Source organism: Vigna unguiculata, chromosome 11, assembly GCF_037176805.1.
Source record: "Vigna unguiculata cultivar grain cowpea cultivar isolate G323 ecotype 2 chromosome 11, ASM3717680v1, whole genome shotgun sequence".
Lineage (NCBI taxonomy): Eukaryota > Viridiplantae > Streptophyta > Magnoliopsida > Fabales > Fabaceae > Vigna > Vigna unguiculata.
This window is the reverse complement of record NC_140802.1, coordinates 3,077,945-3,092,819: the sequence shown is the minus strand read 5'-3', so window position 1 is coordinate 3,092,819 and position 14,875 is coordinate 3,077,945. Positions and strand designations below refer to the sequence as shown.

The 14,875-nt window shown below is 34.5% G+C and overlaps 1 protein-coding gene and 1 pseudogene across 1 annotated transcript; one reads left to right on the top strand and one right to left on the bottom strand.

The window, feature by feature from the left end:
• Window positions 1-4,109: 4,109 nt before the first annotated feature.
• LOC146880846 (uncharacterized) lies at window positions 4,110-5,589 on the top strand. The gene is made up of 3 exons (XM_085668893.1): window positions 4,110-5,039; window positions 5,129-5,320; window positions 5,425-5,589. Exons 1-3 carry the CDS (start codon window positions 4,110-4,112, stop codon window positions 5,587-5,589), a joined length of 1,287 nt encoding a protein of 428 aa, XP_085525019.1.
• Window positions 5,590-12,518: 6,929 nt separating this feature from the next.
• On the bottom strand, window positions 12,519-14,556 carry LOC114169395 (putative disease resistance RPP13-like protein 1; annotated as a pseudogene).
• Window positions 14,557-14,875: the final 319 nt, after the last annotated feature.

Sequence of the window (14,875 nt, the reverse complement as noted above, 5' to 3'; positions counted from 1 at the left end):
CCACTTTTTACATCACATGCTTTTATCTTTGATGTAAATATCATATTTTTATATTGGGGTTTAAGGTTGATATGAATTTACGCCATCCGCTTCCACATCAGAGTGTTACCTGCCATAAAATGTCGTAAATATCTCACATAAAAAACTTCTTCTGTCATACTACGTTGAGTTTTTCTCCAAGTTCTAGGTCTAGGACAATGATATTGCCTCTTTGGTCAACCTAAAAAAAACCGTGTGTGGTTAGAATGTCATCTACATCATCATCAAGGAACGTGAATTTTCTGGAAATTGCTTTGTTGTTCATTATTGTTATCTTCTATGAATTTCACATATATATTATTAATGAGAATTATTCTATTTTAGGGTTGGAAAATTCAATAAGCTTTCAAGTGTTGTGGTATCCATTGAAAACTTCATATTTAACCTTCTTTGTTTTACTTTGTCCAATTTAATTTGTGGAACATAAGAAAAATAAAAACAAAAAAATGTTCTCAGATTTTGTTATGATAGCTACAAATTTTCAATGATTTTTTTTTTTTTCAACTCTAATTGAATGCCTAGCATTTGCCTACTTGATAAGTCATTCTCATATAGAATACACCTTGTTATGATAGCTACAACATTTATTACTTTTTGGGAACGTTAAGACCAAAAGTATCCTAAGAATCTCCCGGATATAAAAGGAGTTAAATAGTGTAGAGGACATATGAAAAATTTTGTATCCAAAAAATAATTCTTCAAATTAAATTAAACGAAACATAAAAAAATTGTAAAAAAAAAATTATTTTAGGTTACCTGATATACTAAAAATGTTTTAGTAATTTAAAATAGAGATAAATCTTTGAACAAGGTAAATAAATATGTAAACATTATATAATGTCCCCATATTTAATTAATGACGATCACCTATTTTCTTGTCCCGGGGCGGATCATTGAAGAGACTAGAATGGTCCCCCGATATTTGTGAAATTTTTATATTATAAAATTTTTAAATATTTTGAATTTTTTAAAATTATATGTAATGTATGTTAAGGATCGATAAAAATTAAATTAAATATCATTTTATTTTATTTTTATAAAATATAACATTTAATGTTAATAAATAATAAAACATAAAATTAAATATAAAAATAAAATAAAATTATTTATTAAGATATTTTTTAATTTTTTTTTGTTGTCTTTTGAGTTTTTTACACATTATACACGTTTCTTACCCTCATATTATATACATCTCTAACTCTCTGCCGTTTTCTTCTTGTTACTAAATACAAACTCATTTTTTTTTTCATTTTTTCATTTTCTCTTCCATTCTGGAAGAAAAAGGTAATTTGTTTTTTTCCACTTAATACTTAAATATTAGTTTAATAGTTAACATTATATTTTATTTTATGTCTCTTTTGGGTATCATTTTTTATGAATATAGAAGAAAAACTAATCTATATGTATTTTTTCATAATTGGTTTTTACTTATAGCTTGATTATGATATTTTTTAGTAATTAAGTGTTAATTTTTTATTGGACTATGATAAATTATTTTTTATTCTTAAACTTAAAAAAAAAAGGTATATCGATGAAAATAATATTCTAAAATTTCAATTCCAACATTTTATTATTAATGCTCCTAACCATCTAGATTTAAAAACTTATCGATCTTGCTTGAATTATGTTAATCTTTGACAAAAATAAAAAAATTAAGGATATTTTACTTGATTAATTATAATTCATCTTATTTTAACTCTTTCTATTTCTATATCTAAATAGAAAATCATCTTCTATCATGAAAAATTATCAAAACAAAATTGTAGATTAAATTAAAAAATAAATTTATTGTCGGCATATAATTATTTATATTGAAAACAAAATAAGTTATGATTCCGTTATTGATAAGTTCGAGAATTTGAACGAATGAATGGCAATTCTAGGTATTTTATATTTGAATAAACTTACTGATTATAGATTTGTACAATCAGTAAGGAGATTTTTTCCGTTAAAATTGAGATAGATTTGTAGAATACCCATTTGTGCAGATTTTTGTTATCCTTATTCAAGTCCTAGCTCGACTTATTTTATATTTGAATAAACTTAGTGATTAGACCAAAGATGGTTTATTTCCTTACTCATTCCATGAAATTTATCCTCACAGGACTAATCTATAGAATAACACGTTTACATCACTTTTCAAAATGGCAAGTGGAAGGAGATCTCATTTTAGCAGCCCCTATTCCAATATTTGTGGCAGCCAGGTTTCTATTTGGAGTTGCACTTTTTATTGCACTATTTATCCATACGTGGCGACATAGGCATTACTCAATGTATGTATGAAAACATTGAAACGTTTTTGTTACACAACAATGTAAATCCTATTAGGTACGGATACAGAGAAATTAAGAAAATGAGCAAAGATTTCAAGTTAAATTGGGTGGTGGTTTTGGATATGTATACAAAGGAAAATTTCAAAGTGGGCCAGAAATAGTCATAAAGATGTTGAAAAAATCGAAGGAGTCTTCTCCCTGCACTTCCAAGAAATCTCCTGTACCCCCAAAATTTACGTTTCTGCCCTTATTTAATATCCTGTGAGAATGGGTGAAAGTGGGTACGGACGCAGTAAATTTCATTTACTGCGTCAACGTCCCTGCACCCCCCAAAACGTTAGTATACGTTCCTATTTCATATTCTTGTACTCCGTCTGTTCTCCATCATCCAGTGTTTGCTTTCATTCGTGCTTCTTCAGTCCTTCATTCTCTGCAGTGGTCCCTCTCATTCGTGCTTCTTCAGTCCTTCATTCTCTGCAGTGGTCCCTCGTGTCTTCGTTCGTTCATTATGTCTGTGGTGGTCCCTCGAAGAGGTTTGTATTGTATGACTTTGATTTATATTTTTTTAAGTAATCCTGATTTGTTTATTCTGTCTGAGTATGCATTTTATTATTGTTTTGTTTATTCTGTCACACTGAGTATGCATTATTGTGATTATTATTGTGATTGAAGGTTGATTCTTTGAAGGAAGTTCTTCTGAGTAACTGCGTTAGCTCCTCCAAGTGGTATTTCCATCAATCCAGGTTAGCCTTCATACCACCATAAGTTTGTAAATGGAATTTGTTTGAAGGGATTGTTTGGAATTCAAAATGTATGGGAAACGGAATACAGAATCCGTTTCAAAATGTTATGAAACGGTTTCTGTATTCCGTTTCTAAAAAAATTTGCAAATTTTTTTATGAAACAGAATACAGAATCCGTTTCATACAGTTTTGAAACGGATTCTGTATTCCGTTTCATAAAAAAATTTGCAAATTTTTATGAAACGGAGTGCAGAATCCGTTTCATACAGTTGTGAAACGGATTCTGTATTCTGTTTCATAAAAATTTGCAAATTTTTTTATGAAACGGAATACAGAATCCATTTCAAAACTGTATGAAACGGATTCTGTATTCCGTTTCATAAAAAAATTTGCAAATTTTTTTAGAAACGGAGTACAAAAACCGTTTCATAACATTTTGAAACGGATTCTGTATTCTGTTTCCTATAAATTATGATTTTCGTGTCATTGCATATGTATCATGGTAGAATTGAATAAGTTATTTCGTTGAAATTTCCGCTCCTTATTTGTATGGATGTTTTGTCCAACACACCAAACACTTGAAGTCCAAATACTTGAACATGAAATAGAAACCAAAATTTTGTTTTTCCAAACGGATTACATAATTCGTGTCTTAAAGATGTGAAACGGAATAGCTATTCCGTTTCATAGTATTCCGTTTCATACTTTGATTTTGTGTGTTGGTGTGTATATTGTGTTATTGGTGAATTTTTAATGTGAGTGAATGTATACTGTGTGATTGGTGAATTTTCTAACGTAAATTATGCAATTAATATCAACATGCAATTAGTTTTCAATTTTTGAATATCAACATGCAATTAGTTTCCAATTTTTGATACGTGTTGCATTCACTCGTTTTCTGTGATACGTGTTGCATTCTTTATGCATTTAGATGGGTTATTTACTTATTAAAATTTCTTTTTTTATTATAGTTCATTATGGAAGATCATCATTTTAGTTATTTGAGTTTCTTGGATTCTCAAGCGAATTCTCAACAAAATTGTATGGAAGTAGTATGGGAGACCTTTGTTCGTGTTGGGATAGAATTCAAAACGTTATTATCTTGCAACACAACGAAATTAAGGCGTCTTTTGAAAGAAGTTTAAATCTGATCAGTGACTCTTACAAGGCATTGAGTTATAGAAGATTAGTGGGAAATATTTCTAGATGTGCCTTAGAACTCCTTGCTCCAGAGTTGGAAAGAGTAAAAAAGATTGGATTCGATAGTAGTCGTTGTGGCTGCATTCTCAGACAAACTTATGGTCTACCATGTGCGTGTGAATTAACACGATATGATCCTGGGATTATTCCTCTCCAAGAAATTCATGTGATGTGGACTAGGTTGAGCTTCTCCAATGTCTCGTCTTCACAATCTGAAGGGCAATTATCTATTCAAAGGGAAGTTGATCTACTGCTTAATCTTTTCAAAGAAGTTGATATTGCAAGAAAAGTGACCATAAAACATAAATTACTCGACATAGTTTGCCCTTCCATGACATCGATGTTACCACCACCAAGTAAAGTTAAGACGAAAGGTGCAGCTAAAAGTCATAAATCAAAGAAGTCAACCAAACGTGATCCCTCCTATTTTGAGCATGTGGACGCCTTCAATGAGTCCTCAACACAAGACACATGTGTTCCAAAAATAGAAAACAAGCTGAAGAGCAAACGTGTAATTGAAGAGAAAGTAATACCCATGCTAGAACAGTTCAATCCTGTTTTCCATCCTTATATACTCGATGTTGTCGATGTTGTTGCGGACGGTCATTGTGGATATAGATGCATTGCTGCATTGTTGGGTATGGGTGAGGAGTCGTGGCCTCTAATCAGACATGACCTATACAAAGAACTTAGTCAATGGCGAGATGAATACGCAACATTAGTTGGAGGCTATGATCGTCTAGAAGAACTGAGAAAGTCTTTGCTAGTTCACTCACCATCAGGGGTATGACTTCTACACACCAATGTTGAAATTTATGTATTAAAAGTTTTTTATCATATTGTTTTAGTATAATCTAATTAAATTATATGCAGGCTAATCGAGACAAGTGGATGACTATACCAGACATGGGGTATGCGATTGCTAATCGGTATAATGTAATCCTCGTCTGCTTGTCGTCAGTTCAGAATTTGACGATATTCCCACTTCGTACATCCCCACCTATTTCGCAAAGTCAACATCGACTAATTTGTATTGGACATGTTTACAGTTCTCATTTTGTGCAGGTATATATGTTTATATATATATATATATATATATATATATATATATATATATATTATTTTGATAAAGAACTTTATATCTCTATTCACTATTTACGTATTTACAGGTTCGTCTACAAGAAGGTTGTCCATTACCAACAGTGGATATCATATCATCTAGCAACTGTTACCCAAAGGCAAAAGGATGGGCATCATTTTATAGAGATAGGATGCAGGCATTCCTAGATTTACACGTAGTGGATCGTAGTTATGTACATCTCATGGAAGACTGATATTTGTTGATTGTATTAAGTATTTGACTGTTGTTGTTTGTAATTATTTTACCAATATATTAAATTCTAACTCCTTTGGCCAAGGGACGGATATATTTTGGCCTCATTGCTAACATTAAATAACTTAATATAAAAAACAATATATAGATGAAATATCTTAATATAAAAATTCTAACATCAAATACAAATAAATAGTAAATGGACTATCCAGACGTAGATGGTGGTCGGCCTCGAACTCTACGTCCTCCTCTACTCTCTTCCTCTTCAACGCCTTCTTGAGCCATCTGCAATAACTCACGAGTGCGATCCCAGGCAACTGTGCCCTCAGTAACGTCTCTACAGTCTATCATCTGCTGAAGACCACCTACAATGCGTTTTACGAGACCTTGTGATAATAACAAGTTAATGTCAAATATTAAAAGTTATTAATAAAACGAACAACTAAATTTATAACATACCAATAAACCACTGGAAGATGATGACGGTGACGTCCTCTGAACTGGTATGTCATCTGGCAAATTCCGACGAAGTCGGGGCACAATGACAAGGCTAGGTCGGTCCGCCTCAGCTCCACGTAAAATGTATGGATGGGAGACTCTCCTAAACCACTGCAAATATCCATCTGCACATGAAAAAGGAGCTGGTGCTTGGACCACTTGATGTACAACAAACTGCTCGTGCTTCTTCCACCGATCATCAATAGCCTCAAAGTCCATCATGGGAAGCGAACTGGGCGGCGGTGGAATAGGCTGCATGAAGCCAAATTGTCGCAACACACGCTCCGGCATATGACGGTGTACGAGGGTACCAACCCTCAGGAAGCCAGAAAACATGCCATGTGTTACAAGTTGTCGAGCAGCTCTATGTGCTACATATGGGTTCCAAATCATCCCATCATATGTCAAGCCATCCAACTGGACTCTAACATCAGCTATAGCGGAAATGGCGCGTCCAGTGACATAATGTAGAGCACGGGGTTCGGTCTCCACATATGTATCCCGTACTTGCTTCCTTCCCAATGTAGGGAAGTGCTCGTATATCCAAGCCTGTATCAAATAACATTTCATTTAACCATTGTCATATAAAACTAAAAACAAGTGAAATAAAGAATAAAATGTTATATAAATGGGTACCTGCAGAAGAGGTAGATATCCAGCTAATTGCTTTGTATTTGCAAAGCTGGCATCTCCTAGCTGCTCATATAAGTGGACAAGAGCAGCAACTCCCCAACCATATGTACGACATCTGGAGAGATCTCTAAATAGCTCGAGATAATGTGTACGAACATAGGTCGCGCTTTTGTTAGCAAATATCGTGCACCCTACAAGGTGCAAAAGATATGCACGTGCAGCAAACTCCCATAGCTCGTTTTCACAACAGCTGTCATACAACTCTCTCAACCAGCTAAGTCGGACCTGTGCACCCCGACTTTGATTAAGCTCCGCACAAGCCATGGCCCGGTCAACACCAAGAAGTGTCGTCAAAATCTCAATAGACTCTTCATATTCAAGATTTTCAGTGGAGCAAAAGTTTTCACTGATGGAAAGATGGAGAAGTGACCATACGTCATCCAAAGTGATGGTCATCTCCCCAATGGGTAGATGAAAAGTATTAGTCTCGGGATGCCATCTCTCCACGAAACCCAATACTAACCCAAGATCGATATATTCATATAAAATATCGCACAGAGGCGATAATCCAGAAGCTAACACAAAAGGTGCAACAGAAGGATGAGGACGTCCTAATTTCTTCACCTTTTTAATATGAGAGACCACTTTCACAACTCGATCCTAACAAAAGAAACAAAAAAGACTAAAAATACTTAACAACAACAAAATTAAACCTATATAAAAACTTCTTACTGACCTGACCATCCCATATCATGCGTGCAACATGATCCTGGTACCGGGTCAATAAAGATGTATCATATGGACCCCCAGGAAATCCTCCACCATCGTTATCAATGCCGTGCTCGTCCTCCCGAGGAACGTCAGAAACCTCATTCTCAACAATATCATCCTCAACCACATTAGCCTCATGCTGACCCCTTCTACGAGCCGAAGCTGTGGGTCTCTTCCGTGTACCACCCTGTCTAGAACTCTTTGGTGCATCATTTGAACCGCGTCTAGATAAATTTCCTCGTGTTCTAACCATATCTGTAATTCAAAGTTTGAAACATTACAATCCAATATAAATTTCTTGGAAAAATAACTAAATGAAATAAACAACATGATTTTAAATTCTGTTAGCAAATGCAATTTCTGTCTAATAATAGGAAAGGTAAATTATTGATGCTGATGAAGGCAATTTCCTCTACTGGTTTGTAAATTTTACATGCTAGACTTGGAAGAAATGTTTGTTGGATTTAATGCTTAAATTGGTGACGGACCAGTTTAAAGTTAATCATATAGTTCTTAGTACCAACCATGAATCACCTCATTTTAATGCGAACTACCGTGTGTTCTCTTCCTTATACCTCTCTAACCATTCTTTCTTTTTCCATTTCACACACACATAATCTCCAAAGACTCGGCCTTTAATTACATTCAACAAGTAACTACTAAAACGGATTTCACGAAAAAAACACCAAAAAAAACACAAAACGGATACTAAAATCCGTTTCACCAAAACTAAAAAAAAAAACAAAAAATGGAATGCGTATTCTGTTTCATACGCATCCGACACGGCATTCAAAAGCCGTTTCAATAAAATTGAAAAAAAAAATGAAACGGAATGTGTATTCCGTTTCATACACTCCCCACACGGCTTACAAAAGCCGTTTCAGTTAAATTTAAAAAAAAAATGCCAAACGGAATGTGTATTCCGTTTCTCACTTCCCACACGGCTTACAAAAGCCGTTTCACAAACAATTGAAAAAAAAAAAAAACAAACGGAATGTGTATTCCGTTTCTCACTTCCCACACGGCTTACAAAAGCCGTTTCACAAACAATTGAAAAAAAAAGAACAAACCAAGTGTGTTCCGTTTCACCATTTTGGAAGTGCACTCCTAAAACGAAACGAAGATGCAAAAATCAATTAAAATAAACCGACAACATTCCTGAAATTAATTATAAATTTCAAAACATTACTTGGAGAAGATGCGGGTGCGTCTGTGGTGTTGCGCAAGAGAAGACCAGAAAAGGGAGGTAGCAGAGATGAAGACTGTGTTGTGCACGCTCCAGAGAAGAACTGTGTGGTGGAGGTGGAGGATGTGTGAGACCAAAGTGGGAGAAGACCAAATGGGAGAAAACCAAACGTCGGAGAAGACTGAGGAAGAATGTGTGGAGGCTGTGTGGGAGAAGAGGACAATGAGGGAGAAGTGGCTAGGTCAAAGATTCCTGATGATGGGTGCAGGGAATCAGATTCTCTCTTTATTGGGGTTTGTTTTGGGGGTGCAGTGGTGCAGGGGTATACGTTCTTGGGGTTTTTTTAGGGGGTGCAGCGTCAGGCGTTTGGGGGTGCAGGGGTATGGGGTAAAAAACACACAGTAAATGTTATATTTAACCATGGGCAATTATGGAAATTAAATTGGTTTTGGGGGTACAGACGAGATTCTTGGAGGTGTAGGGAGAAGCCCCCAAAATCGAAAGCTGATGTAGAAGAGTTTTGGATCTGTATACAAAGGACAACTTCAAAGTGGGCTAGAATAGCCATAAAGATGTTGAAAAAAATCAAAAGTTGATGGAGAAGAGTTTATTAACGAAGTGGCTAGTATCTAGTGTTAGTATTGGAAGAATACATCATGTAAAGGTGGTACATCAGCCTTTGTTTCAAATATTAGCTTTCTTCTATGTCTCAATAAAATGTGACAACTGGTTTTTCGATGTTTAGGAGAATTGTGGACCTTTATCCTGTTGGCATAAACTGAAATCATTCACTTTATATAATTCTAATATCTTGAAAATAAAGACTTCGTATCCTTCTTCACATCGCAGGTGAATATCTAGTAGTTATGAAATTAAATCCATAATAGATTTAGCTCAACTAAAGTTCCAGACTCAAGCGAGAAGACTCTAAAGAATGGAAACTATTCAAAACTAGTTTTAAGAATTATTAGAATCAATGGTGACATATTCTTGTTAATGACAGTTTGTTAATGCAACAAAATTGATTTCACAATAATTGACATTTGAATGAAACCGCCACATTATACTTTGTGGTGACAAGATAATTGGTGGTACCGGGACCCGTCACAGGTATAAAATATGATGGTCATAAACGTCATCTTATATCACAAATAATTGTCGTAATTAATAAGATTTTTTGTAGTGTATATCTTATCTAGTTGCATTTAAAACTAAATATTTAATCAAATTCGGTTACTTAATTACAAATTAAAATAATCATCAGTAAGCAAATGAAGTATTGACAATCAAATTTAGTCTCTTAATTACATATTAATATAATCATTGGTACATAAGACTCTTTTATTGGTGGAGTATGTGATGCAGCCCGAGAAGTTTGGAGTGCAATCTCTATCTAATAAGATGCAACAACCTAATGAGATGAAGCATCTTGCTAGTGTGGTGCAGTATGTGGTTCAACCTGCTATGGAACCTGTTAGGGTACAACTTGATGTGGTTCAGCCTGTTGAAGAGCAACCAAATGTGATATCGTCTACTCCTCAGTCTCAGTCTGTGGTTTAACTTGTGACACTATGTTTACCTTCTCACTTGATGGTTAATCTTGATAGTCTTAGTGTTGAAGATATGTCTTCTCCTGTGCCAATGAACTCTGATTCTTTGACTTATATGCCTTCTCAGGAGGATGTAACTCTCTTTCAAAATAATTCTCGTGACTTATCCCAAATTGATTCGCATCATAAAAATTCTTAAGTAATGCACAATTCTTTTGTGTATGAGAAAGCTTGTCTTGTGGAATAATTGAAATTGTTTAATTGGGCTAATGTGGTGGAAGAAGGGAGAGATTTTACTACTAGAAAACTAGGCAGGGAAGACCTCAAAAAAAAGTGTAAAATTAAATCCTCCAAAGCATGTAACATTAAAAAGAAATCATGAATTTTAGAGGCCCTTTATGAAATTTGAAGGGAATGGGTAATGATAAAACTCTTAATATACTACGAAATGTGATTATTGAGCACCAACCCAATTTCTTTTTCTTAGTTGAATCAATGACTTCTTTTAATTCTTATCGTGCTATTCTTTTATAGTTTGAACTTTAAGTTGTTGGTTATCTCTAATTCTTCTACCAAGGTTGCTAGATTGTGGTTCTTGGGTAGAAGTGACTTCATGTTTGATATTATTGATATTACTAGTCAATTTATTTCATTTGTTATTATGGTCAATGATGTTAAATTACATGTTGTTGGAGTTTTTGTTGCAACTACTTACATTGTTCGTCGCTTTTTATGGTCTACTCTTGTTATTTTCATGATTTTTGGTGATTTTAATGTTGTTCTTTGTGTTGAGGATGTAAAGGGAGGTGTTGCCCCTAGTCCAGTCTCTTGTGCTGAGTTTTCAAATTGGATCAATTATAATGAGCTCGTTGCAACTCCATCTTGTGGATCTTATTACACTTGGACAAACTTATGGAGAGGTATGCATCATATGGATTGAAGACTTGATAAAACTTTTTGTAATTCTCTTTATCTTGAGAATTGGTCTTGAGACTTGACATTAAAGGATGGTTTGATAGTTCATGAGACGATAGAACCCAACAAACAACAAATTATAAGGAGATTTTTTGTTTGTTGGACATATTGCTCGATCCGTTCTCGAACTACCTATTAATGTCAAGTCTCATACTCTAGATGTATATACCTCAGTGTGAAATGTAAGGGGGTGTGGTTGAAGTTTCACATCGACTAAAAATAAGGCCAATTTAGAATATATAAGTGGATGCAAATTTCACCTTACAAGTCGGTTGAGTGCTAAACCCCCTCTTGTGAGTCATGTGTGCGTGGTTGCTTTTGAGGAAGAAGAAAACGAGGGACGTGGAGGTTGTCGAGCACACCAAATCAATTGCAGATTACAAGTTCAAGATTTTTTCCGGATTGAAAAGATGTTCCGGACTAGCATTGATAAGTTTAGCACCATTCCAGATTGGCTAATCTGGAATGCAGGACCAGATCCAAGAATGTTTTCTAGAGACCTCAATCCGGAACACATCAACATATTCTGATATGCAGTTGTTGTGGTTGGTTGGTTACAGAGAGAGGGAGAGATAGGTAAGAGCAGCCATGGAAGCTTTGAAAAGTATGAAGATGAAGATGGAAGGAGGTGCGATGCACATGGAGTGTTTGGTGCATGAAGAAGATTGAAGATGGAGATGGAGGTATATGGCACACATGGAAGAAAAGAAAGGAGGCACGGAAAATTAATTTAGGATTTTTATCATAATTTAAATTGAGGGTAAAATAAAGATATCAAGTTTATGGTGTGCAGGAAGAAAAAGTCTGTCTTTATTTCCTCGTTTTTATGCTATGTAACAAACTCTTGAGATAGATACTCAAATATAGGAATTTAAAAAAAAATACCAAAAGCTTAAAACTATATTACGTGCATCACACGGTATTGAAACTTGATATTCTAATCAAATTCGATCACTTAATTACAAACTAAAATCATAAAATACAGTCTGTTAATAAAAAATAAATAAAATCATTAGTAATCAAATTTCTCTTAATTACAACTTTGTACATACATACATAACTACTGATTTAAGACAATTTCAAAATAGTAGTTATTAAATTAACCATTATAATATACCAACTTAAAAGAAAATTATGATATTGAGACTTAAATAAGAATAAAGATGATATTTTGACATCTAGGTGAGTCATTTAACCACCAAATTTTAATGATAAAATAATCATTTAAAATGTAGATTTTTATATTTATAAAGAAAAAGATAAATTGTCAAATAGGTCTGGTGTAAAACTTTTCTGGATATCACTATTGTCTCTTAAATAAGTATGAGACTTCTATACATTTGATTTTACATTGACAACTAAATAATTTTTTTTTCCCGCGTAACACATCCAAAACAAACAACAATACTACTCTATATATACAAATTTGGAATATGAACAATCTTCTCCCAGTCTTCGCCTCCTCCTTTCTCGCAATGTTGTTTCAACAACGGACAATTCTGTATTTGAAAACATGAAATTCTTTCTCGCAATGTTGTTACCACACTTACACAAAGATAAAACACGCAGGAACTTAAATTTGGAGAACAAGTCATCTATCGACATCTTACAATACCAAGAGCGACCAAAAGGAAGATTCATTCTCCAATATGTTTGTATAAATGTGTGCAACTTTTGAGTATCATTGAAACTCCCAAACCCTTTAAAATGCTTAGCACGAGTGGTTGAAAATGAAAGATGACGAGTTGTTTTGGATATACCTTTTGGTTCATCAACTCCTAACCTCATGCATATATGTCCTCACAAACGTATTTTGCCAAATCATTTAAAAGGTCATGCATGATAAAATACTTTTCCCCTTCATTGGTGGATTTTTGAAAGAAGGACCAAGATAACAAATCATTGAAATACTGTTCACCAACTTCTTTAGGATGCTTTTTCTGTAGAGGGCTTTCTAGAAAATTTTCAGCCATCCATAGTTGAATTAAACACTCCTTGTCAAACTTACAATCTTTGGGAAATAAAGCACAAAAGGCAAAACATTTCTTCAGATGAGAAGGAAGATGATGATAGCTTAGTCTAAAAACAGGTAGTATATCACTTTCATTTTCTGGAAAATCCCATATCTCACTTTTCATAATGTTTTCCCATTCCCTAATAAGTGATTTATTGTGCAATAGACTTCCCATTGTTTTCAAGGCTAAAGGAAGCCCATTACATTTTTCAACTATCTTCTCACCGATTACTATGAATTCGAGATCTGGTTGAGGATTAGGACCTTGGAATGCATGTTTTGCAAACAATTCCCAACAATAATCTTCTTTCAATACTTGCAGGAGGTGCTTTTCTGATCGCATGGTAATAGCAACCTTGTCACTCTGTGTAGTGACGAGAATCCTACTGCTTTGCACTGCGAAAGCTAGGGGCTTCTGCACCTCTTCCCATTTAGATTGTTTTTCATTCCAAACGTCATCCAAAACGAGAAGAAATTTCTTCCCCATAATTTTTTTTTTTAATTTTCTCTGAATCACTTCCTGTTGCATACTGCGTTCAGTTGAACCAGTAATTGTGTCAAGAATTGCTCTAGATACATTGAGAACATCAAATTCCTGTGGAACATTGATCCAAGCTTTAATATGAAATTTAGCTTCAAGCCTTGGGTCATTGAATACATGTTGGGCAAGTGAGGTCTTACCCAACCCACCATAGAAAGTATAGATAACTTGTTATCAGTGTCAGATGTGAGCCAGTTGAAGACAAATTCTTTGTCATCATCTCGACCATAGATAACACTTTCATTTGGCAAAGATGTATAAGCTAATTTACTGCCCGATCCTGATCAAACCCCACCACTACCCTTTTTCAAACCTAGAAAACCGCTTTGGGTTGCGAGATGTTCTAGGTCCTCAATGACTTGTTCCATCATGGATTTATATTTCATTTTCAAAGAAACTGAAAAAAGAAGATCTGAGGGAAATCCACACCTTGTTAGTGGCACTCTGAGACTCAGTTTCCACTTGGCTTTTGGAGAGTTCATAATCTATTTCCTCCAAGAGATCCTCTGCATCAAGCACAACATCTTTGGCTTTGAGAAGCCAATTTCTCACACGTGAATCTGTGAACTGCTTTTGTTCTGCATCGAAAGCCACAACATCAATAGCTAGGAGCTTCATCTTCAAGTCACTTAGTTGCTTCTTATTGTGTTTTCGTGCACGAAATGCGTCTCCAAAAAGAGAAGCCAAGGTGTCAATAGTCCTCTCTACGAAAGTAGAGACAAGAGCACCGGTAACCATTTCTGTTGCAATTCTAAGACTAGGGAAGGAATTGGATGAATGAAACTGTGAAATTTGAAGAGAAGCTTACTTCTTTGACTCGTTTGCAATGCAAATAAGCTATTTTTTGAATGATGATATGATCAATGTTTATTAGTTGTTGACTAGTGATTGATGAAGGAAAGACATGTTCACTAAACTTAATTTAAAGCTTATTACTACGCATTTCATTGCATTGATGATTCATCGACGCAATTAGCTGCACTTCAAATCACTCATTCATTTCCATTCATCACTCCCTCTTACTTTTCCATATTGCAGACTAATATTTGTCCAACTGTCCAAGTCACTCTAAACAACTAAATAAAAACACAACTCCTAGTTAAATGGAGATTTAAAAAA